The 24370-nt window shown below is 43.3% G+C and overlaps 1 protein-coding gene across 5 annotated transcripts in view; it reads right to left on the bottom strand.

Annotated features, from left to right (window-relative positions):
- The window catches only part of SLC9A8 (solute carrier family 9 member A8), a 70215-nt gene extending 46114 nt beyond the window's left edge, over positions 1-24101 (bottom strand). For 3 of the 5 annotated variants that reach the window (XR_001379486.3, XR_011430600.1, XM_014735205.3), the window contains exons 1-4: positions 23104-24101; positions 21136-21314; positions 15415-15495; positions 1523-1581 (exon numbers count right to left, since the gene is read on the bottom strand). Coding sequence is in view for 3 of the 5 variants with exons in the window: in XM_014735205.3 (XP_014590691.1) it covers positions 1523-1581; positions 15415-15495; positions 21136-21314; positions 23104-23117 (333 nt within the window). In the remaining 2 variants the exon portion in view is untranslated. Of the gene's footprint in view, positions 1-1522; positions 1582-5694; positions 6148-6975; positions 7088-15414; positions 15496-21135; positions 21315-23103 lie in introns of those variants that run through there. The other 2 variants (XM_070246926.1, XM_023626725.2) reach the window with 2 other exon arrangements.
- Positions 24102-24370: the final 269 nt, after the last annotated feature.

Here is a 24370-nt window from a genome sequence, read left to right as displayed (position 1 = left end):
GTTGAAAAATAAATTCAGTAACACTGAAGCATATAAAACTAAAGTAAAAGATAAGCTCCCCTCCTGTACTGAGAGCAGGGGTCACCAGCGTCGCCAGGGGAACAGCTGCGGCTCAGTGCCTCCCATCTCTGCCAGGCAGAATGTGGGCCTGCTGTTACGAGAGCTTCTGTTTTTTTCAAGAGAAGGTAGAAGTTCAGATTTTTATGTGAAATTTCCAGAATTTTATATAGATTAATAAAAATTTTAAATCAAACTAAATATTTTTTATTGTTTTTGAATCAATTCCAATTTTGATCAATTGATTTTAAATCAAATCAAACAAAATGTGTTAGCGGGTGATATCTACACATCAGGCTATATCCGGGAGTAGAGCGAGGGTTCCAGTCTGCAGCCCCCGACCCAGGATGAGCCACTGGACGGGAGCTGAATTTAACAAGCTGCAGGAAGGTGGAGACGTCATTCACAATGTGCTGCAGGGGGATGCCTGGCCCCAGCCGAGGGGAGTTCTAGATTAGGAGCTCAACAGACATCTTGAGAATTCATTTAAGACATGCAACATTTCCTGAAGATTATTTATAACAGTTTCAAAGTGTGATTTAGGTCAAACTACGTGGATTTTTTTGAAAATTTTACACTGTACAGTTTACCAGGTAAATTAATCCTAGCACCGAGGAGCTGCAGCAAAGTAGGAGAGGCCCAAATACGAAAAATTTTAATCATACAATTCTTTAATACTTTGAAATGGACCTTATTTCCCTCCACAAAGTCAATTTTGTACACACAATCTCTCTGCTCAATACGGATGTTCAAGTTTACAAATGTCACATTAGTCCTCATACCACAAGAAGACGCTCAGGCTCTAAGGACCATTGTGTAAACACAAGGGTATGGACATCCACAAACTGAGGACAGCAGGGCACGGCAAAGAAAATACAGAATACGTCAGGCCAGAGGGTCTGGACACATGACTCAGCTCAGCCATTTTCTACTTCTGTGGCGTTGGACATGTCCCAACTTCTCTGAGCCTCACTTTCTTCATCCGTCAAAGCGAGGTGACGATGAGACCCAGTGTACATTGCGCAGCTGTCATAAGGACAACATGCGACACCATTTACACGGCATTCTGTAAGCTCCACAGCACTGGACAAACACATTTTATTATCCTCAGCTGTCAGAACGGAATTGGGAGCAATAAACATTGTTTAATGTTTAATGCTAATTAGAGCCTTTCCTCCCTATGCAGCAGATTAGCTAAGATTATAAAGATGCAAATAAATAGCAAAACATGACACAGAGTGCTCCCATGTTAACTTGAAACAGTATGAGATTTATGCTTTTTCAAAAAACTTACATGTAAAGATATCAACACCAATCTAATAGAATATTAAAAAATTAATGGGACAACATAAACTTCACTGACAGTAATGATAAGAAAGCCACCATAACTATCAGTGTTACTAAAATTAAGAACAACCGATAAAAATTGTAATTATGTTAAAAAATGAACAGTTGGCAAACCTACCTTCCAATTTGCCAGTTTTTTAAACTCTATAATTTTTATAACGGCTCCCATGAGAATACCTAGAAGAGAAAACGTAAAGCTTAACATAAGTTTAAGACATGAGAAAGATCACTCAGGTTTATTATTCTAGAGAAATTGAATATTATTATGTCTCTAAATGCCTTTTATGGATTTCTGCAAGTTTTTTGTCTGAAAACACAAGAAAAAATTAGTGTGAAGTTTGATGAGTCACAGGAACTTCTCACCTGCATCGCAGGCAAACATACTGTAATGAAGTCTACAAAAATCCAGAGGGGAGAAGCTTCAGAAAGCAAGACCAAAGGACAGTCTGCTTGGCACAGAGGACTAATGCCTGTCATTTGAGCTATGTCCCCCCATTTTGTAAGAAAGCTTACAAGCTAAGATTGCCCTGTACCGCTTATTCCTACCATTTTCAAAACACAGTCCAAGATCACTTTCTCAGCCTCGATGGCAGCTCTATGTATTTAGTTAGAGATAAAACCCCAATGCCGAAAATAACCTAAAGCAAAAATTGTGTGAAATTCCTGGAACATAACAGACCATCTAAGTTCAGGCATGTTTCCACAAAGCTGACAGGTTCATCACTCTCTCAAAGTGCCCACCAAAAATAATTCTCGAAGCAGCATCACGGGTACAATTTATGACTGCTCTCTTACTTTCTAGGGAAATGATTCTTAACCCTGCTGGCTCTTCAGAATCACCACGGGAGCTTGACACCTAAGCAGAACTGCAGCCCCCGCTAAGTCAGGACCTCTGGCAGGGGCGATACAAAGCCAGCCTGAAGACCACTGTCGCAGACACTTCAACGCAGAGACTCCCCTCTCCCTACAGAGGAAGGCGCTTTCCCCATCAACAACAGGAAGCGGAGGAAACACACCTTGGGGTGGGAGTGAGGAGATTATACTGGAACACAGAACTTCAGTATTAGGAAAAGCAGCTGCACTAAAGCTAACTGTTGTAGGAGGAGGGTTGAGGCAAAGAGAGGAGACAAGTTAATTCTAATTTTATAAACCTCTATACTATTTGAATTATCATATACTATTAAACAATAGTAAAATTACTTTGAAAAAGAGAACAAGAGAAAACAGAGCTGAGCCACGAGGGGAGTCAATGACCAGGTTTTCAGAACAGAAGCTGCATACCCACTCGCCAGGCGGCACGAAAGCACTGACTCTGACCCCTCTCCAGCTCCAGTTCCCAAAGGCTTCTCTTTCCTTCTCCCTTCAAATTGTGTATACAGTTTAAGGAGTTTTTACGCAACTTTTTATTAACCAAATTGTTCATGAATACTTTGTAAAATGTTATAAATAAGACAACAGTCCCTTTTGGTGAGATGCCACTCCCATTCCCATCCTCACTCTCTCTCCCCGCCCCAAGGTAACCAGCCTTCTTGAAAAGTTTGGGGAAAATTCTATCACACCCTTCTCTATCCTCTCACATATTTATATGTAACCACACAGTACTGGGTGTGGGGGTGTGTAGATACACACAGCACACACCTGTGTGTATCTATACAAAATTTATGGAACTGTAATGTGTCATTCTACTACTTGCTATTTTGCTCACTGTTATGTCTTGGAGATCGAGTCAGGGATTATGACACATAGAGCTGCCTCGATCCTTTAAATAGTTCTACAGCATGGCATAAAAATGCCACAGCCTGAATAGATATTTCTCCAAAGAGGATATACAAATGGCCAACAAGCACATGAAAAGATGCTCAACATCATTAGTCATTACAGAAATGCAAATCAAAACCACAATGAGATACCTCTTCACACCCACTAGAATGGCTATAATAATAAAACATGGAAACCAAGTGTTGGCAAGGATATAGAGAAACTGGAATCCTCATACATTGCTAGTAGGAATGTAAAACAGTGTAGTCGCTGTGGGAAAACAGTTTGGCAATTCCTCAAAAAATAAAATAGAGTTACCACGTGACCGAGCAATTCCACCCGAGAGAACTGAAAACGTATGTTCATACAGAACCTTAGCCACCGATGTTCACTAACAGCATCATTCATGATAGCCCAAAGGCAGAAACAACCCAAATGCCCATCAACTGAGAAATGGATAAACAGAATGTGGTCTATCCACACGATGGACTATTACCCAGCAATAAAAAGGACTGAAGCACTGACACATGCTGCAATGTGGATGAATCTTGAAAGCATACTAAGTGAAAGAAGCCAGACACAAAAGACACATATTTTATGACCCATTTGTAGGAAAGATCTAGAAAAGGCAAATCTATAGAGACAGAAATGGTTGCCTGGGGCTGGAAAGGAGGGGTTTGGGGGTGATAGTTAAGGGGATGAGGCTTCTTTTTGGGGTGATGAAAATGTTCTAGAATTGGTGGTGATGGCTGCACAACCCTGTGAATACACTAAAACGCACTAAATTGTACACTTTAAAACTGTGAAGTCTATGGTATGTGAATTACATTTAAAACTTTTTAAAAGTCACAGTTTTTTTAACCATTCCCCCAGTGATGGCTGTCTCCAACTGGTGGCTGCTAACAGCAGTGCTGCAATGAACACGCCTGTACGTGCCTCTTTGTGAAAGAGTGTGTCCCTAGGGCAGATCAAGGGACAGTGAATGGCATGAGCATTTTTATCTCTGAAAACATTGCCAAACTGTCCTCCAAACCGGCTGTGCCAATTCACACCCGCGCCGCACCGGGGCGTCCCCACAGCCTCACCAACCCTGGGGAGTCACCAGACCTCAACATTTCCGCCAATGTCAGGGGCAAGAAATGGCACTGTTAAGGTTCTACTTTGCATGGGCAGTCTGCATTCAGTAACCATTCCTGATCACTAGGGAAGGTGAGCCTCTCTTCATGGTTTCAGATTTCACTTTTAAAGCTAGTGTTTTTCTGCTCTACTAAAACCTCAACTTTCTGTTTCCCTTGTAAATGTACACCAAACTTTACCAAGATTAACGCTTTTGTCATTACATACGAAGCAGTAACGTTTGAAAATCAGTAATTATTCTATTGCCTAAGTTTGTCCATGTTATGATTTATGAGTTACTAGAAAGCTTTGAAAAATACGTGAGATGATTACTACTACTTCTACTATTATTATCATTCCTTGAGCAGTCCTTTTGAGATGTCCCAGAACTATGGTGCAGCACTAAATTGGCAAACTACTCCCTTACCTTCTGAGATAAAGGTTCAAAGTTAGGTCAAAGCAATCTACTCTACAGGAGAAATTAATTTATACCACACAACTGGCCAGCAGATGAAAATAACCTGTATACTCCTATCAGTTAAAAGAAACTGAGCATTGCAAATTTTTATTTATCATTATAAAAAGGTGCTACTGTATTAATATATTTTAAAATATAAACAAAAAATACAGGTTATAAAAGAGATTAAAAATAAATAGAAATGCAAGTTCTAACATTTTCTTTTGACCCCAATGGATCTTTGCGCGCACACCTCATTATGGACACCACTGGACTCATTCAAAACATTGTGAGCAATTAATCATTTGTTCAGCTCCTTCTTCCAGGATTTGTCACTTTAAATTATTTCTAATCCTCAAGAGAATGTTGCCGGTAGGAAGGCTCAGCGAATTTAAGTAGCCTGTCCCACAGCTCAGGGCCAGCAAGTGACACTGGACTGCTCGTTCTTGGGTGCATTCTACCACCTAATGATGCTAAAGACACAGGAGACTGCACTGCCACACTCCACCTGCACCACTGCGACCAACTGCTAATGCTCATCTCTCTCCCAGAGCGCACTGCTGGTCCACCATTATCACTGTGAAATATGAGCGTTCCCAATAATTTATGTTACAGGACAAACACTTAAGATGTAATAAGAAGAACAGGTTACAAAACAGTATGTAGAACATGATCCTAATGTCTTTAAAAATATTTATATATATGCACACATATATTTATTTATTTATTTGCACTGTGTTAAACACACATACACTCACCAGGCACTGTGCTAATGTACAAAATATACATTATTTTAGCTCAACTTAGCATTATTTTAATTAGCGCAAATTAGCAATTTTACATTAATTTAGTACAATTACCGTACAAAGTAGCAAGTGATGATAATATTAATAGCAGCAACTAACAGTTATAGGTTACTTAGCAGGGAGGCATTATTCTAAGTGATTTCTATGGCTTACCCAGTTTAATACCTGTAGTCCTATGAAGTGAAGGCATCGTCACCTGCATTTTACAGTAAGGAAACAAGCCTAAGGCCCAACATCACTTATGTAGTAAACAGCAGACCCAGAATAATTCTAACAATGAATTATTTTTATTTGATTATCTAATAGATGCATATAGTACAAAACTAAAAAGGTACCAAAGAGGAATACTACTCAGCCATAAAAAAGATGAAATCTTGGGGCTGGCCCCATGGCCGAGTGGTTAAGTTCGTGCGCTCCGCTGCAGGCGGCCCAGTGTTTCGTTGGTTCGAATCCTGGGTGCGGACATGGCACTGCTCATTAGACCACGCTGAGGCAGCATCCCACATGCCACAGCTGGAGGGACCCACAACGAGGAATATACAACTATGTACTGGGGGGCTTTGGGGAGGAAAAGTAAAAAATAAAAAAATCTTTAAAAAAAAAAAAGATGAAATCCTGCCATTTGCCACAATATGGATGAACCTTGAGAGTATTATGCTAAGCAAAATAAGTCAGAGGGAGAAAGTCAAATACTGTATGCTCTCTCTCGTAAATAGAAGATACAACAACGACAAACACAGAGAGACAGAGACTGGATTGGTGGTCACCAGAGGGGAAGCGGGGAGGAAGAAGGGTGAAAGGGGTGATAAGGCACACATGTGTTGCGACGGATTGTAATTAGTCTTTGGGTGGTGAACATGATGGAATCTACACAGAAATCAACCTATAATGATGTACACCTGAAATTTATATAATGCTATAAACCAATGTTACCACAATAAAAAAAAAAGTACAAAAGAGTATTCAGTGAAAACTTAAGTCTCTCTCCCATCCTTGTTTCCTTTTCTTCCCAGAGGCCACCAGTGTTACCAGTTTCTTGGTTACACATATGTTTCTTCTGAGAGTATCTGTGCGTTTACCATCATATATGTACATATAAAATGATTTTTAAGACAAATGGTATTAAGCATGCATTCTTCTGATTTTTTTAACTTACCACTCTATCTTGGAAACCATTCCGTGTCAAAGCATCTAGAGCTCCCCCACACCTTTTGTTTTGTCAATGGGTGCAGTGTATTCCACTGTAGTAAGGTGCCATCCATCAGTATGTTCTCTAGCATAGCACTCAGGTGTTTTCCAGGTTTGCTATCACTGCCATTCCCATCTTAGTAAATACGTCATTCTACATATGTGAGGGTACGCCTAGGAAAAATTCTTGAACAGGGGATTGCTGGGTCAACGGTACAGGCATTTTAAATTTCGTAAAGAGCTTACCGGCTGCCTTCTGTGGTAGATGCTGCGAGGCTGCCCCGTCCCTTCACTAGGTCCATCTGTGTGAGCTGCTGCACGTGTTGGCGGCCAAGTGCTCACACCTGTCCCCTTCTCCAGAAATCCGCCCTTAGCTGCTAAGAGGCACCTCATCACCGAAGTTGTGCCCACCCTCACCAGCTAGGAGCCAATGACTAGCTGACAGGGAGTACAGAAGTCCAGCCCCCTCGCTTTAAGGAGAGACAACCATGTTGTGAGTTCTTACCCCAGAGCCCTCCTCCTGCGGCTCAGGCTAGGCTTACCCTGAGATCACACCCGATGTTTGCCTCTCTCGCCTTCCCTAGTCTGGTTTACTTCCTTTAGATTTATTCTCAAAGAGCACCTCTCCATAAATTGCATGTCCCTAAACCCCTGTCTCAGACTCTGCTTTTAGGGAGCCGACCTACGACAGCTGGTTCCGGGAGTGGAGTGGTCACAAGAAGCAAACTGGAAAGATGGTGTTCTGGAGTTGGATGACTCAGCAGCTGGCCCACAGTGAGGACCCCAGCCCTGGGCGCAGGTAGTGACAGTCCCTCACCTGGGGTACCAGTGCCATTGCTACGGCTTTCACTTGTGGGGGATTGGGTGGGGACGCCGGTAGGGCAATACCTCTGACGTCAGAGGTATGGGGGAAATAATAACTATAAGAACAGGGGAATTGTGTGGTTGTTGCTTAACGCCATTGATGCTTTGAAAAGAGAAAATGACAGGCTCAGCCAATCACCAACTTAAAGCAAAGGGTGAGAGTCAGAGGGCCTCCTTGGTAGCATTTAAACAGACCCTCATCTCCTGCAGCTGGAGGGCTCCCAGAGCTGAAGATCAGGCACAGGACTCAACCGCAGGAGTGGCAGATCTTCAGAGAAAGCTGAACTCAAGAAGGGAAATCTCTGCCTTCTGCTATCAGGGCCCTGATAAGGAAGAAGCGGGACTCTGAGACACGGGATGGGGTTATCTCAGGGAGACGCACACGAGTACCTTCAACTTTCAGATTCTGCACCCCCTGGGCCTGCAGAAGTGGCCTTCACCATCCTGCTGGAACACAGAGCTCCTAGGCTGTTTCAAGATTACACAGAAGCCTCAAATGAGGCGAGTGCTTGTGTTAACTACTCCTTTCTGTCATAATATAGTCCCGAAGGACCTAGATCATATGGACATTCCACAGGATAATACACTGGTCCACTACACTGCTGACATCATGCCCATCTGACATGACATGAAGTGGCAAGTAGATGTCTTGGTAAGACACACATGCTTCAGAGGAGAGAAAGTCTCAGAGGCCTGCTCATCCATGAAGTTTTTAGGGGTCAAGTGGTCTAGAGCACGCCAGGACACTCCCTCCAAGTAAAGGATGAGATCTGCACCTTCCACCTCCTACCACTAAGAAAGAAACACTGCGTGGTAGGCCTCCTCCGGGTTTTGGAGGCAATATATTCTACACTTGAGAAAACTACTTCCACTTGTTTACTTAGTTTGTGGGAGGCTGATAGTTTTGAACGAGGCCCAGAAGAAAGGGCCCTGCAGCACATCCAACTGTAGTTAAGCAGCTCTGCTGCTTTTGCTACGGGATCTGGCAGCCCCCATGGTACTGGAAGTACCTGTGGTAGAAAGGGATGCTGTGTGACGTCTCCGGCAAGCCCCAACAGGAGGGTTGCTCAGCACAGCTCAGTTGGAGCAAGATCATGATATTTGCAGCAGAGAACCATACACCATTCAAAAAACTCCTAAGTAAAAAATGCAAACAGCTCCTGGCATGCTGCTGGGCCCTGAGAGAGACAGAGCATCTGAGCATGGGACATCAAGTGCCCACGTGGCCAGAGTTGTCCTTCATAAGCTGGGTTGCCATACCCACCAAGTTATAAGGCCAGGGGGGCCCCGCAGTAATCGGTTTTAAGATCAAGTGTTACATCAGAAATCAGGCTTGCGCGGCTCTAGAGGGCACAAGTGTGCTGCAAGAGTGGGTGGCCCAGACCTCCACGTCATCTATAGCTGTCACATCAACACCCGCCCCTCAGCTCCTACCTATGGCCTCACTGGAAGTTCTTTATAAACAGCTGCCAGAAGAGAAAAAAACCCAAGCTTGGTTCATGGATGATTCATGGCCACTTCAGTATTTGTGCAATGGGCTCATGAACACAGTAGTCATGATGGCTGCTACACAACGGCCCAACAGCATGAATGGCCTCTCACCCAAGCTGCTCTAGCTACTGTCACTGTTGACTGTATGACTAGGCAACCACAGAGACCAACACTCATCACCTGATATGGTACCATCTCTCGAGAAGCCCAGCCAGCTACATGATGGCAACTTGATTACAGAGACTCCTTTCATCCTGGAAAGGGAGGGAATTCATTCTGACTGAAACTGACATGTACACTGGCCCTATGTCTTTCGGCTAGCACCACCGTGCAAGGGCCCATGAGTGTCTAACCCACCAAAGTGGGATGCTGCATAACAATGTGTCAAACCAAAAGAGACTTATGTTATGGCAAAGGAGGTGCAGCAGTGGGCATGTGACCGTGGACTCCACATGGTCCTACACCATAAACCACACGATCCAGAAGCTGCCAGCCAGCCAGAGTGGTAAGATGGCCTCTTAAAGATGGAGCTGAGGCACCAGGTTGGAGATGACATCCTGTGAGGAGTGGAGCTCTCCACTAGGATACAGTACACTCCTTAAACTAATGGCCATTAGAAGGTGGTATGTCCCCAACCAGTGAGCACGGGTACAGCACACAATGGGTAGAATCAGCAGTGGCCCCACTCAACATCACTCTCGGGGACTCATCTGGGAGTGGGGATTCTTACTTGGGGAATTTCGGCTTCTTTAGCCTGAAACTGCAGGCTCAGTGGCTTGAAAGGTCCTTGCTCCCAGAAGGGGACATTTCCCCCAGGGTTCACATAATAAGAGTTACAATGGCTGCCGCCCAGTCACTTTGCGCTCTTTATGCCAACAGACCAGCAGGCCTAGAAACAGGCTACCATACTGACAGGGATGACTGACCCTGATCATCATGAGGAGACAGGTTTGCTACCTTAGAATGGGGCAAAAAGGAATATAATTACTTATGTAATACTTTTTTAATCACAAATGATTTTTTTGAAAATACCGTTGGCACATTTTGTTAGCTGTAATTATAGAATCAAGTTACACTACCTAATAAGGTAATTGAATTGAAAACTCGGTCCTTCATTCTGCTACCTAAAGCAGATACTCTCAAAGACAGCAAACCTGCCCAGTAAGATGGGGACCAGCAGCTCAGGGTTGGCTGGCTGTCGGTTTTCTGGGGAAAGGCTGTTTATGTGTTTTGTTTCTAAAGCAGCTACTTTTTCAGAGGAATGTTACTGCTTTCTAATCCGCAGAGGAGAATATTTATGTGGTGGAAGAGGAAATTTATAGAAATCGGCCCAAATACAGGAAGTTTCAGAATGTAATTTTTTAACAACCATTCTTTTAAAATTGACTACCTGACTATTCTGGCATAGCTGGAAGATTAAAGTATAAAATACAAACTAAAGATGATAAAATGCTAAGCCGAGAGAAGATGATCACAATACCAGAAAAGCCAAAGCAAGCCCCCGGGCAGAGCAGGAAACTGTCACACACAGAGCACATATTTAGTTAATAGCAGCGAAACAGTAACAAGACGTTCCTGGAATAAACTGTCACCTCTGATCTGTTTCCAGACACACGGAGGCTAAGAGTCTGTGCGGGCACTCTTCCTTGGAACGCGACAGCCTGGAAAATCCGTAGAGTCTGAGGTGATCATTTTGTCAATCTGATAACCCATTTTGGCCTCTGCCTCTAAGACAGCTACTCTAATACCAACAGATGAACACCTATTTCTTCTCTAACAGAAATCAAAGCACCTAAGATCCAGGGCGAGGGTTAGCCATGGGACATCTTAAGCTGTGTCGGCAGTGGATGCTAATAGTCTACAAAGCAATGAAAACGATCACAGTCACAGTTAGGATTCTCCCTTTAAGTTTTCTTTAAAAAATTTTTTTAGAACTTAAGTACAATTAGAATATAATTGCTGGATCTGCTTCTTCTAGAATTATCTTTAGTCAACAACTCAGGAACTGAGTGATTTTTCATCTTCCACTCAAAACTCCCATCGACAAAAAGAGCACTAATCTTAAAAAAATTAAAATCCTTTAGTCAATACAAGAAGGAATTAACAGCTAAAAGCACAAACATAGTTAGGAAGGCTACGACACGGGAGCACTTTTGTGTGTCCTATTTATTCAATGATTCAATCGAATCTAGTTAAAAGTCAAAACATCATTTTTCTAACCATCAGCAATATTCAGGCTAAACCTTGGCATTTGAAAATCAAATTTCCAGCCCTTACTTAAAACCCCATTCTGGCCTTTCCTCGCTCTAAGATAAAGTACAACTGTGGAAAAAACCTCTTGTTTTTGCTATATACAACAGAGGAGAGTGGGCAGTACAATTACTTCATTTTCATTCCTTACAAATTTCAGCCCAAAATCTATAAAGAGTGAATCAGCACTATAAGGCTAATAAAAACAAATATGTGAACTTAACTATGCAGAGAAAGAAGAGTAAAAAGGAAAGAACACAAAAAATGATATAAACTCAAACCAAGTAAAGTCATTTAATTGATATGTGTATGTCTACACATGGTTTGGAAGAGAATGAACCATGTTAAAAATAGCTGAAGATGTCAATGAAAAGGATTTTTCTTTTTCCATATATCTGTGCAAAAAAATTATTTTTTTAAAAAAGGCTACAAACTACAGAATTCCATAAGCATAGAAAGTATCTGAAAGCTATGAGCAAGGGCCAAGGAACTATCTTTAGAGCTTCATGTTGATACTACACCCTTATAAAGAACGAAAAAGGGCCGGCTTGCTGGCACAGTGGTTAAGTCTGCATGTTCCACTTTGGTGGCCCAGGGTTTGCCAATTCAGATGCCAGGTGCGGACCTATGCACCTCTTGTCAAGCCATGCTGTGGCAGGCATCCCGCATATAAAGTAGAGGAAGATGGGCACGGATGTTAGCTCAGGGCCAATTTTCCTCAGCAAAAAAAAAAGAGGAGGATTGGCAGTCGATGTTAGATCAGGGCTAATCTTCCTCAAAAAAAAGAATGAAAAAAGTCTTGAGATTCATTTGACAATACAATAAAATAGAAGGGAAATGTGCTTTTTGAGGGCAGATGGTCCTTTCCTATATCAACAATTTCTTAAGAACTCTGAATGCTTCACTACAACTCAAAATGCTAATAATGTCTCTAAATGACTGAAGACTAAAAAATAACTTCTGGCTAGAAGAGGAAGGCTAGGAAAATTTATCCCTAAAAGAATGAAAACTCCATTTTCTCGGGCAGCTTCATTTAGATTCTTTTTTGGCACAAAAGTTGGAAATTCTTGAAATGGTAGATATCTCAGTATTTTGTTACACTTTGCTCCAATAGGAGAAAAATTTTTCCTTAATTTACATAGCTTTATGAAATATAGAACTATTTTGATAGCTTTGTCAGCATTTCTAAATTCTAACCAAATGTCTTCTAATCTAATACTTTCGGGGGCCCAGCACTCTCTCTGGAAGTGCTCTTAGCATTGCAATCACCTGAGTTAGCAAGTAAGTGTGGAAAGCAAGACCTTCCATCACCCCTCCCAAGACCCAGCTGTACAGGCTACAGTTTTTCTGCAACATCAATGAAGAACTGAACCTCACGGATGGAGAACCTTAGCTGACCCTCAGCATCACTCCACCCCATGCCCAGTTCTGGGGTGGCCACGTGGTCAGAGTTCATCCCACAACTTCTGGCGGAACCAGGGAGAAGAGGAGGCCACCTTTCCCACTGTGCTTGCTACTGTAAGGACAGTGAGCCTGAAGCTGTAAAGGCTTGCCACGTGGAGAGAGCCTGCCTGCGGGAAGCCAAAACAAAGGGAAGCACTGTTGAGAAATGGAGCAAAACTGAGTCGGGAGACTCGCTTCAGTCTGAAGCAAGCACCAGCTGGAGCTTCTTCAGTTCCATGAGCCAACGGGTGTGCAACTCCACCCCCACCAATCTGTTTTCTTTGAATCAATTCGAACTGATTTTGTCCCTTGAATGAAGAGTCCTGTATCAGTTAAGATGTCTTTAGTTACACGTAAAAGAACCCCTGACTAAAAACGGCTTAAACAGTAGATGTTTATGATCTCATACAGCAGGCAGCTCTGAGACAGGGAGCTCCAGTACTGTCAATCGACAAAACAACCACGCAGTCAAGAATCCAGGCTTCGCACAGGTCCCTGCGGCGATCCTTAGCATTCTGGCTTTTGTCTTGGAGCCACAGTGATTGCAAGATAGCTACCAGTGCTCCAGGCATCACATCCTCAACTAACAGCATGAAGGAAGGGGAAATTTCTCTTCTTATCATAGAGGAAAATATTTTCCAAAACTCACCACCCCAGGACACCTCCCCTTGGCCTCACTGGCCAGAACTGGCTTCACTCTGCCTTGCTGCCCCACCTCTCTCAACCAACCATTGGCAAAGAAGAGTGGAACTATCATGACGACAAAGACCAGTCTTGACTCGGAAGGTCCCATCTTTCTTGAGAACACTGTGGCAAGACAACTGATCAAAATTAGGGTTCTATTTTCAAGGAAGAAGGGGGAAATGGCCCTTGGTAGGCAATCAACAATGTCTGCTACAAGTCCTAATACAAGCCTATTGCTCACTGACCTGCAGTTACTCAAACATTCAAGAGACAGTGAAGACCAAGTTATGAGAACAATCATTTCAATTTCTGTGTGCAATACTTTTTTCCCCCAAGGAAGATTAGCCCTGAGCTAACATCTGCCAGTCCTCCTCTTTTTTTTTTTTCCTGAGGAAGACTGGCCCTGAGCTAACATCCGTGCCCATCTTCCTCTACTTTATACGTGGGACGTCTACCACAGCATGGCTTGACGAGCGGTGCCACGTCTGCACCCAGGATCCAAACTGGCCAACCCTGGGCCGCCAAAGCAGAACGTGTGCACATAACCACTGTGCCACCAGGCTGGCCCATGTGTGCAATACTTAAATACACACCAGTTATAGTTCTTATTCTTAAGAAATTAAGAAAACTGACCGCAAAACTGTAAATTCCTTGGAGTGGTTTTTTTAAGTCTTTACTCAATGCCCCAGAATAATAGGTATCAGATATTATGTTATTTTCAACATGCCTAATAGCAGAAAAGGAATGTTAATGAATGATTCTCCCATTCTTAGAGCTCCAAGGCTATCTCATTAGCTGAGGTTGTTAGAATCTATCCACCAGGATGTGCTGATGAAGAGCCCGCTAAATAGAAAACAGGAACGCTTTGAGTAAAACTGGTTTCCAACTCTTGATTGAAGATCAATACTATCCAGTGTTGCCTCTTCCTTAAAACATGGCATCACCCGGGGCTTATGAGGCTCAAATGAGATGGCAACGTGAACGCTCAGAGGCAGGAAGCTGGAGCTGAGCAGTGCTGTGAAGTGCAGGTAGAATAGAGGGGGGACGGAAGCAGGGCAGCAGGAATGCAGTCGGGGCTAGGGAAGAATGCTCATTTCCAAAGCTAACCTCAACCACCACCATACTGTGAAAGAACTTGTAAGCATATTAAACAAGATCTATAAGGTAAAGAAAATTAACTTACAAAGTATCAGTGGTGATGAGAAAAAATTAAATATCATCAGTAGGCAAGTGGAAACTAGTAAAACTAATTACAATATAAGAAACTGATGAAGGCTTTAGCTGACCTTAGTAAAACTGTATTTACTATGCCTTAAGCACCCCCACCCACACTTGAGTCTTGATTTTAATAATTACCGAAAAGTAAGGTTCCTGCTTCTTCCTTCACGAACCACTTCAGTGAACCTGCATGTGAACTCACACCTGTTACTACAGCAATTCACTCTCTCTAAATACAGGCTAATTACCTTAACGGTTAATTGCCATAGGAAACAAGAGAAATGTGAGAGAACAGAATGCTCTCTGAAGACTTCAGATCTGACTCTGACATTAAGGTGAGCCATTTCTCCTTCTTAAACTGTAAAGTGAGAACCCCTTCTGGCTGTTCAGTGGCTCTAAGAATTAAGGGTCAATACTCGCCTCAGTTGAGCTGGTGCAGGCCGAGACTAGTAGCAGAGGTCAACGCACCCCGAGGGCGGTTCTGGGAGAAACAGAAAAGGACTTCGAGTTGCACAGAGGGGCTTCTACGTGACCTTTAGGAGGTCATCACCCTGCTCTGAGCCACAGTGTCCTCATCTGTTAAAGGGGATCATAACACCCTCAGGGCGGGCTGCAGTGAGGATGCAATGAGATCAGGTACGTACTGCATCTCGTGATTCCTAGCACTAGGGAGACACTCCAAAAACGGTAATTATCGTTACTGTTTTTATTTTAGGATCACCAATAAGCACTTACCTAAAGAAACCACAGCAACGCTCTCTGGCAAGAAATGTAATCTGTATCGGATCAGTAAATGCACCAGTATGATGCAGATAGCTGTGGGAAAAAATAAGACATTGTTAAAACAGCACAATTTTAAATGATAAACACCAAGTTTGAGGCAACGTTATTTCTAGGGGGCCGCCAGTGAAATGGAGAACTGACAGTGACACAGTAGACTTCAACTGTATTTTCAATCTCTTATTTCTCAACCTGGAGGGAGACTCACAGTGTTTGTAACATTTTCTCCACACTTCTGTGCATGCCTGAACGAGTTTATTTTCCAGTGGTTACTGAAAGAGCAATAGACATCTAATTTTTCCCTAAGCTGCTAAACCTTACATGACCATTTAAAACTACCCAAATTTCCCTGATTCTAAGAAATGGTCTTCAACTTTTTTGAAGCAATCATCAACTGGAAAACTCTAAATGGAGAGGAGGGGGTCAATGAAATCAATCACTTTTATGCCAATATAACCACAACAGAATATGCTGACATGAAGTATTTCGCCACCATGTGACTGGTTCTCTTTTAACATAAAGTGAGGGTGTTTTATAAACAGGACAAAGTAAATACTTTGGTTTGGTGATAAGAACATCAAAGACCTAAAGATGGGGCTCCTGCTCCTCAGCTGGGTCCTGGGGCTCCCACTGGCTGAGGGCTCCCTCCGAGCCAGACACTTCACTGAGCACTTCCCAAGCGCCGTCTCACCTAACCCCCACCACCTCCTACCCCCTGGAACTAGGTGTTATCACTATTATCTACTTTGACTATAGACAGAAAACCGAGGCTTAAAGAGGTCACATCACTGGCAGGTGCTGCAGGGTTGAGCCTGATTCCAACCCTGTGTCCTTAATCCTGAGCACCCACCATCTCCCTCTCGGCTACCCTCATTCGCCCATCTCCAAAGCAGGAAGGATGTCTGACTTTCTTCACAAGGGGAGTGTCATGAAAGAAAAGAAAGGAAACAAAAACATGTAAAACTATTTCAAAGGAATGAGTATTTCTGGACCAAAAAAAGAAAAGAAAAAAGCCTACTTTCACATAAATAATTCCCACATGTAATTTCATGGTCCAAATGCTAGTCTGCACGTCTTTCTTTTATTAGGCACCTAGGTGGCACAGCACCTCATCAACCACAGTATTATCTTCATAATACCAAAAATAATTTTGTTACTTTTTTTCTGTAAAAGGAAATGTTTAAACAATCGGCATGGCTGCTAACTGGCCACCTTCAGAGCCTGCCTTGACAAATTAGCTATCTTTAGTCCTACCAAAAAGCACCAGGTGGCCAGAGACAGGAAACAGTTGTAAATATAGAAATTTTGTCCTCCTTTCATTCTGCGCTCTAAACTATCAATCTGTGGTGTTATTTTATTATAAATATTTAACCTAGTTAGAAAAATCCTATATTAAATACTAACAGCAAGAAGAAAGTTCCAGTGCATAAGCACAACATGCGACCAACGGGCATGCCTACTGTCTAAAAGGGCAGGGGACGAGCACACAAGCAGACAGAAATAGATCTAGGGCGTTGAGGCATGTCTGCACTTTCTTAGCACCAAGCTGGATGAAAAAATTAATTTAAAAAGTTTATTCTCATAAGTCAAACAACTATGTGCACCTTTAAGAGCAGAGGGGAAAACTGTCTATCAACAGAGAGAGCTAAACATAAGGCTCAACACCAGGGAAGAGTCTTCACCATTAAAAAGAACGAGGTCTGAAAAGACAGCCCACCGAATGGGAGAAAATATTTGTAAACCATGTATCTGATAAGGGTCTACTATCCAGAATATATAAAGAACACTTAGAACTCAACAACAAAAAGACTAACAACACAGTTTGAGAATGGGCAAAGGACCTAAACAGACATTTCTCCAAAGATATACAAATGACCAATAAGCACATGAAAAGATGCTCAAAATCTTTACTCATTAGAAAAATGCAAATCAAAACCACAATGAGGTACAACTTCACATCCACTAAGATGGCTATAACTAAGAAACAAAACAAGACAAAGGGGAAAATAACCAGTATCGGCAAGGATGTAGAGAAACTGGAACCCTTGTGCATTGCTGGTGGGAATGTAAAATGGTGCAGACTCTGTGGGAAAGTTTGGCAGTTCCTGAGAAAGCTATCCAGAGAGTAACCATTTAACCCAGCAATTCCACCTCCAAGTATGTGTCCAAGAGAAATAAAAATGTATGTCCACATAAAGTTTTCATCTTTTCATGTGCTTATTGGCCATTTGTATATCTTTGGAGAAATGTCTATTTAGGTCCTTTGCCCATTCTCAAACTGTGTTGTTAGTCTTTTTGTTGTTGAGTTGTAAGTGTTCTTTATATATTCTGGATACTAGACCCTTATCAGATACATGGTTTACAAATATTTTCTCCCATTCGGTGGGCTGTCTTTTCAGACCTTGTTCTTTTTAACCTGTACACAAGTGTTCACAGCAGTACTACTCACAATAGCCAAAAGATGGAAATCACCCAAATGACCATCAACTGAATAACAGATAAACATAATGTGGTGTATCCATACAATGGAATATCATTCAGCTATGAAAACGAATGCAATTCTAACACGTTACAACATGGACGAACCCTGAAGACATTATGCTAAGTGAAAGAAGCCAGACATAAACGGGCACATACTGTATGACTCCGTTGGTATGAAATATTCTGAATAGGCAAATACCCAGGGACAGAAAGCAGAATAGTGCTTACCAGAGACTGGGGGCAGGGGAGAAGGCAGAGTGACTGCTTTTCATGAGTCTAGGTTTCCTTTTGGGGTGATGAAAATGTTCTGGGACTAGATAGTGGTGATGGCTGCACAACACTGTGAATGTACTAAATGCCACCGAATTGTACACTTTAAAATGGTTAAAATGATAAGTTTTATGCTATATTTATTTAACCACATACATATCCTTTAAAAAAAAAAAAAAAGATGAGGCAGATACAAAAAACAGTAACATGGAAAGATCTCAAAGACATTCTGCTGGATGAAAAAGCAAGCTATAGGACCCCATTTATATTGAAAGAAACTTCAAGCTATACGTGCCCGTGCGTGTGCACGTGCTTATGAACGTACCTATGTATAGATACACACAAGTACATGTTTTTAAGTACACTTGGGAAAAAACAGCAAGAAGGGACAAAAACTTCTGTATGGTATAGAGGGTGTGTATGCCACAAGTTAATTTGCTTCCAATTTTTCATGACTGAAGTATTAATTATGGAAACTATATTAAAACATAGACATGTCAATTTTAATAACGCCATTAAATTTAATGGCCCACAAAATGTATGCATCAAATGATGCTAATTGTTAACTCTAGTGGATGTCAGTTAACAAGGACTCACCATTGTTTCTGCAGAGTCAAAGTTCAGCAAGGGTTAAGTGTAAGTCAACTAATTTCAAGCTTTTAAAAGTCAAAAGTAACTACAGAATCTAGCATCCCTTCTCAACAAAGGGGAACACACTGTAATCCTTTGACACGCTTATAGGACACAGAACTTACAATTTCATTTGACTTGACTAAACCAGGAAACAAAAGTGGTAAATGCATTCCAGGTTAGGAGTTCCTGCAGTCTGGAATAAACTACAGACTAATTCCCCTCAATTCTCTAGACTTCATGCATTTAGTGAGTTACCAAGTTACGTAGTAACACTTTTTTTTTTTACTTTATCAGATTTACATTGTTTGGACACTTAATCAAGAATAAATATACAATATACATAATATCTTGTTGATAATATACAGGAGAGAAAAAATGCCTTCAAATTTACTTAAAAAGAAAGCATTCCATTCTGCTAACGTATGCTGACCCACACTTAAAAAGTGGAGATGCTGACTCATAAACCGCCAATGATCTGATTTGGTGAAAACGGAATCCACCTGACATTCGTGTGACTCCAGAGTCTAGCTTTATGATCTGTTTGAAGAGAAGACAATCCAAGAGAAATATACAGCACTATTAATTACAGTTCAGCCCTTTCTGGCCCCAAAGACATATTAACACTGGGCAGGATTTTGCCTAGATTATAAAAACCTGTTTTGTAGTCTCTGGCATAGGCTAATCTTAAATATTCCACACCCTGAAAATTACTTTGAAAGTCTTACTTATTCTTTTTACCCTCCAGTGAAAAAAGTGATTACACAAGTTTTGTCCAGGCCTGTCTTTTATATTCTCTAATATATCAAGCTGACAACATGTAAACAGACTAATAACACCCTTTCAGGATTAAGAATCCAGGTACTAAAGACTTCTTGATCAAGAAAAGAATTTCTTTTCTTCTTTGTATTCAACTACTCTAACAAAAGAAAATGAAAACAAAACAGGAGTCCCTGACTGTTGAAGTAATCTCTTAGAAACAGAATTCAACTACATTTACAGTGTAAAAATTACCTGGGCATATGAAATCTATATGGGAAATCGTACACTTGTAGTTTGTGTACTTTTTCAGTATTACAGTTTTTAAAAATCTATAAGAGACAAGGATGAGTCCAGGAATTTTAAATAAAATTACTCTATTATTAAAATTATTTGACCATTAACAAAGTCTGAATATAAATATGAAAGAAGTTATACTCTTCCTCAAAAAAAAAAACCAGTCCTAACAGACATCAGAGAAATACTCCGCACCTTTTTTTCCCCCTCCCTCAGCTCCCGCTCTCTGCACCTTTCACTCCTCTGAAAAGATCTAATTGGAAATATGTCACGTATCATTAAAGAGCAGAAAATGTAAACGTGCCAACTTCACCTTTCAACTAAGACTGTGGACTTGGGTCAAATGCTAAGCTATTGCTTCCTTAGCTAACCCAAAGTGGCTTGCAGTTTCAACTGGGTTTTCTTTGTCTAAAACAGTTGTCAACTGTCTGTAGTCTCTGGGAGGCATCTAAGTTATTGCTTTTTACCTAAATTTCTTGACCAATGTCTGGCAACCTGAATATCAGCCTCTAGCGTCCCCAAAACCAGGTATGTCAATTGCTTACCCTCTCTGGGCCTAAGTTTCCTCACCTGTTAAAGGAGGAGGTTGAACAAAATGAGATTTTAAGTTTGAGACAAGTGAATCCATTTAAAGAAAAATATTGCATAAATAAATAACAGCACAGGTGGTGCACAGATGTGGCAAAAGTCATGACTATGGTTAGTGGGAAGGACAGAGGTTAAGGAAAAGAGCATGCCAGGGCAAGGGTATCTGATCTTTTACTCAGCAGCAAAACTTTTACATAAAAGTTTACATGAAAATCTAATAGATATGAGGCAAAATGCTGCTCTGATCAGAAAGCTGGGTGCCCTCCCATTGACTCCCCCTACCTACTGCTGCCACCACCTACACGCAGACACACAGTCACACACAGACTCTCATGGGCAGAGTTTGAAATTCACTACGCTAGAAGATATTTACGTTTCTTTCTAGGTCAAAATTATTTAATTCTTTCTTCCAACGGATGTCTAAAACATTACATAAAGGGAACTTCAGAATTGCTAAGCTCTATGATTTTATAAAGCAAAAGGAGTACACTGTTATGATGTTACGAACTGATGGTTGTCCCTCAGTGTTTGACGTGAGAACCAAATGGGAGGAAGACCTGACAAAGAGTGGTTTAAATGGGGTTAACCACACAGACAGTGCACCCAGACTCAGACTCCCAGGATGGCCGACTACGGGGTCTCCACATTCACCTAGGACAAGGAGGCTGAAGAAGATGGTCATGCCGTTTGACTGCTCCTCCTGCTGAGCCTGCTCCCCCGTCTGCACGGGGAGGATGGGCTTGGCAGGGGTCGGTAGCACCAGTCTCGTAGTGACAACCAGGGTAGTGTGGAGGGTGACATTGAAACCTTCATGAGTTGTATTGGGGAACCTGTTGGAGGACACAAAAAGCAGAATTAGATCAAGGGAAAAGGGCCCTGACCTATCAACACACACACACAAATGAGCAAGAGAACCTGGCACAGAGGTTTACGAGAGTCCCAAGTCTCACAACCAACAGGCAGGCTTTTGAAACTGATTAAGAAAATTCCTGCCTGCTGCAACAGGAGGGTGCCGGTGGCCTCAGGTGCTTCTCAACACAGGCCCCTAGAGGACAGGAACAAGGCAGAGTCAGCGCTGGTGTGGAAGCAAAACGCTGCCTGCTCCTTGGCACTTAACGGGGGATTTAAAGGGAGGTGAACTGGAGTCTCATCACATTCCAAGGTCCAAGGTTATTTACTTGGTGCCTTTATTTCCCCAGGTTACACTCTTTTCCTGAGATTATTATCTGTAAGTTGAAGAAGACACCTGAATTGGCCCAATTCTTGATCTGATTGGAAGGCTCCACCCTACCTTACAAAATCCTTCTCAGATTTCAAAAGGCTCAAATGTAACCTCTTCTGTAACACCCCCCTCCACCTCATCATTTATGTTCCTCACAGCTGTCTCCTCACATCCTATCAGGGCTGCAAACTGGTGCAATATTAATACAATAATCATTGCAATTCTAACAGCTAATGTTTATTGGCTACTGCTTCATTCCAGATACTAGGTAACATACACCCTTTCATTGAATAGGCACAACATGCCCTAAGTGGGTACTATGACTTTCCCTTTCCTAGCCATGAATAACTGAGGCTCAGAGAGGCTGCATGACTTGGCCAATATCTCAGTCAGTGGCAGAATCAAACTTTGAGACCAAACTTGAAATCACTGGGCCACACCACCTCTTTTGCTTTGTGCTGGGACTGCCCGTTCAGTGTCTGGGACAGAGCAGATGCTCAATAAATAAGAGGACTAAATGAAATGAACACCTGGCCAAGAGACACAACTGTAAAATTTTCAGCTGAAGGAGTCAAATTTCAACCATGGGGTTCGTTGTTAACTTTTGCACAGTCATCCCACAAACACAGACAAGGCATCTATAATAGCCAATAGTCTGTGCCCTGCAGGTATGGAGATGGCCGTCTACAATCCAGCCATCCTGCCTTTCTTCCTGTCCTTCAAAGGCACTAAGCCCTTTCTTGCTTCTGGCCTTCTGCGCTTGCTGTTCCCTCTCCTATCCCTCCTTCTGGTCACTGAAGTCTCAGCTGGCAGTCACTTCTTCCTGAGCAGACTCCCCCACCCTAACACTATTCCATTCCTTCATCTTGCCTATTTATGGTCCTCTTTCCCCACTAGAACGGAAGCTCCCTGAGGGCGGCTCCTGGTCGGCTGCACGACTATGTGCCCAGGCCCTGAACTAGAGTGGATGGCCAACAGTTAAGGAATGAATGAAACTCCCTGCAGGAGACAGACGCGAAAACTGATCGTCATAGCGGAGGAGGCGACTGGCTAAATTGGGTGCGGGGTGCACGGACTTTCTGGAGGAGGCGGCGGAGCGCTCCGTAATCATCAGACGACCGAAAACTAGGAAAGTGAAATCTGGGTTGCGGTTTCCACAAGACGGCTTTCGAAGCCTGCGCTGATCCCCAGCCCGAGGGGACGACCTCGGGGAGGCTGAGGGCCCCGCTGGGCCCAGGCCCGTCCCTCCCGCCCTCCTCGCAGTGCCGGCATGGCCAGTCCTGGCCAACCGGCACAAGGAGCTCCGCCTTCCGGGGCCGGAGGGCGGCCTGAGGCGCTCGCTGTCACCCGCCGGGCCTAGCCCTGCCGCCTCCTCCGCCCCGGAAAATCCCACTCACTCCTCTTCCGCCATCTTCTCCCCAATCCTGCGGAGCCTTCGAGACCACCGAGTTCGGAGCTTGAGGCTAGCAGGCCCCGCTTTTGCTTCCGGCTTCCGCTGGAGGCGCAGGCGGGCGGCGGGCAAGCAGGGGGGCGGGGCCTCGGCCTCGCGAGAGTGACCCCTCTGTCCCTTCGTCTCTATGGTCCGAGGGTGGGAGGAGGCGCGTGGGAGGACCCTCTGGCGTTTTGAGGACTCGCGTCCAGCCTGGGTCTTGGGACTTGTGATCTTCTGGGGTTTCCCCACCGCAGGGCGGGGAGGTTTTGGGGGAAGCTTCTGAGAGATCTCTGTGAGTCACCCTGAAGGCCGGGTCTCTCCGCCCAGTGTCCAGGACTTCACCCTCCTGAAACAGAAGGAAGCTTCTAGCCTAGGCTGTGCAGAGGGACCCGGGGGGACACTTTCCCAGCCTGGCCTCAATTTTCCTCAGTTGTGAAGAGGACTAACCAGCTGGGCTTTGCAGAATTGTTCAGTATTCTGTCTGTAAACATTTACTGAGCTCTGACTAGACGGCTATCGTTAAAACAGGCGATGATGATCAAGGGATGGGTCGTTCGTTCATCTGTTCATTGTCAACAGATACTCACTAGACGCCTGTATGTGACTAGCAGTGGTCCCTGGGGCCGGGGACACAGGAAGGACCAAGGTAAGCTTGGAAGGGTAGGAGAGACCCCATCAGGAGGGCTGGTACCCTCTTGGTACCTTTGGGTTTGACGCCACCTCTCTTCCTAGTCCAGGCCTTGGCATCTCGTAACAGGCAGGACAGCTGCCTAAACCGTCTCTCTGACTCTGCCCTTGTTCCTGTGGTCTTCCACACAGCGGCCCCGGGGATCCTAAAGCTCCAGTCCCTCCTGTGCTCAAAACCTCCACTGGCTTCCAATCTTAATCAGAGAAAAAACCTTAGAAAACCTACAGGCCTCAACCCTGCCGCTTTCAGCCTTCTGAGGTCGATCCCCTTTCCCCCTCCTACACACTTTCTGCTATGGTCACAGTGGCTTCCTTCCTGTGCCTGAAACACGCTGGGAACACGCCCTCCTCTGCCCTTGCTGAGTCCTTCATCTAGAATACTTCCCTTCTAGGTTGCCCCCTGGCTCCCACTTTTCCCACTTTTGGACTTTCTGTTTAACCCTTACCTTGTCCACTACGCCTTCCCTGACCACCCCGTTTAAAATCCCAGCCCCCTTCCCTTCCCTGAGTTATTTTTCTCCATAACACCTCACATATTATATGTC

The sequence above is a fragment of the Equus caballus genome, chromosome 22 (genome assembly GCF_041296265.1).
Source record: "Equus caballus isolate H_3958 breed thoroughbred chromosome 22, TB-T2T, whole genome shotgun sequence".
In the NCBI taxonomy this organism is placed as follows: Eukaryota; Metazoa; Chordata; class Mammalia; order Perissodactyla; family Equidae; genus Equus; species Equus caballus.
This window is presented reverse-complemented; position numbering and strand designations above follow the sequence as displayed.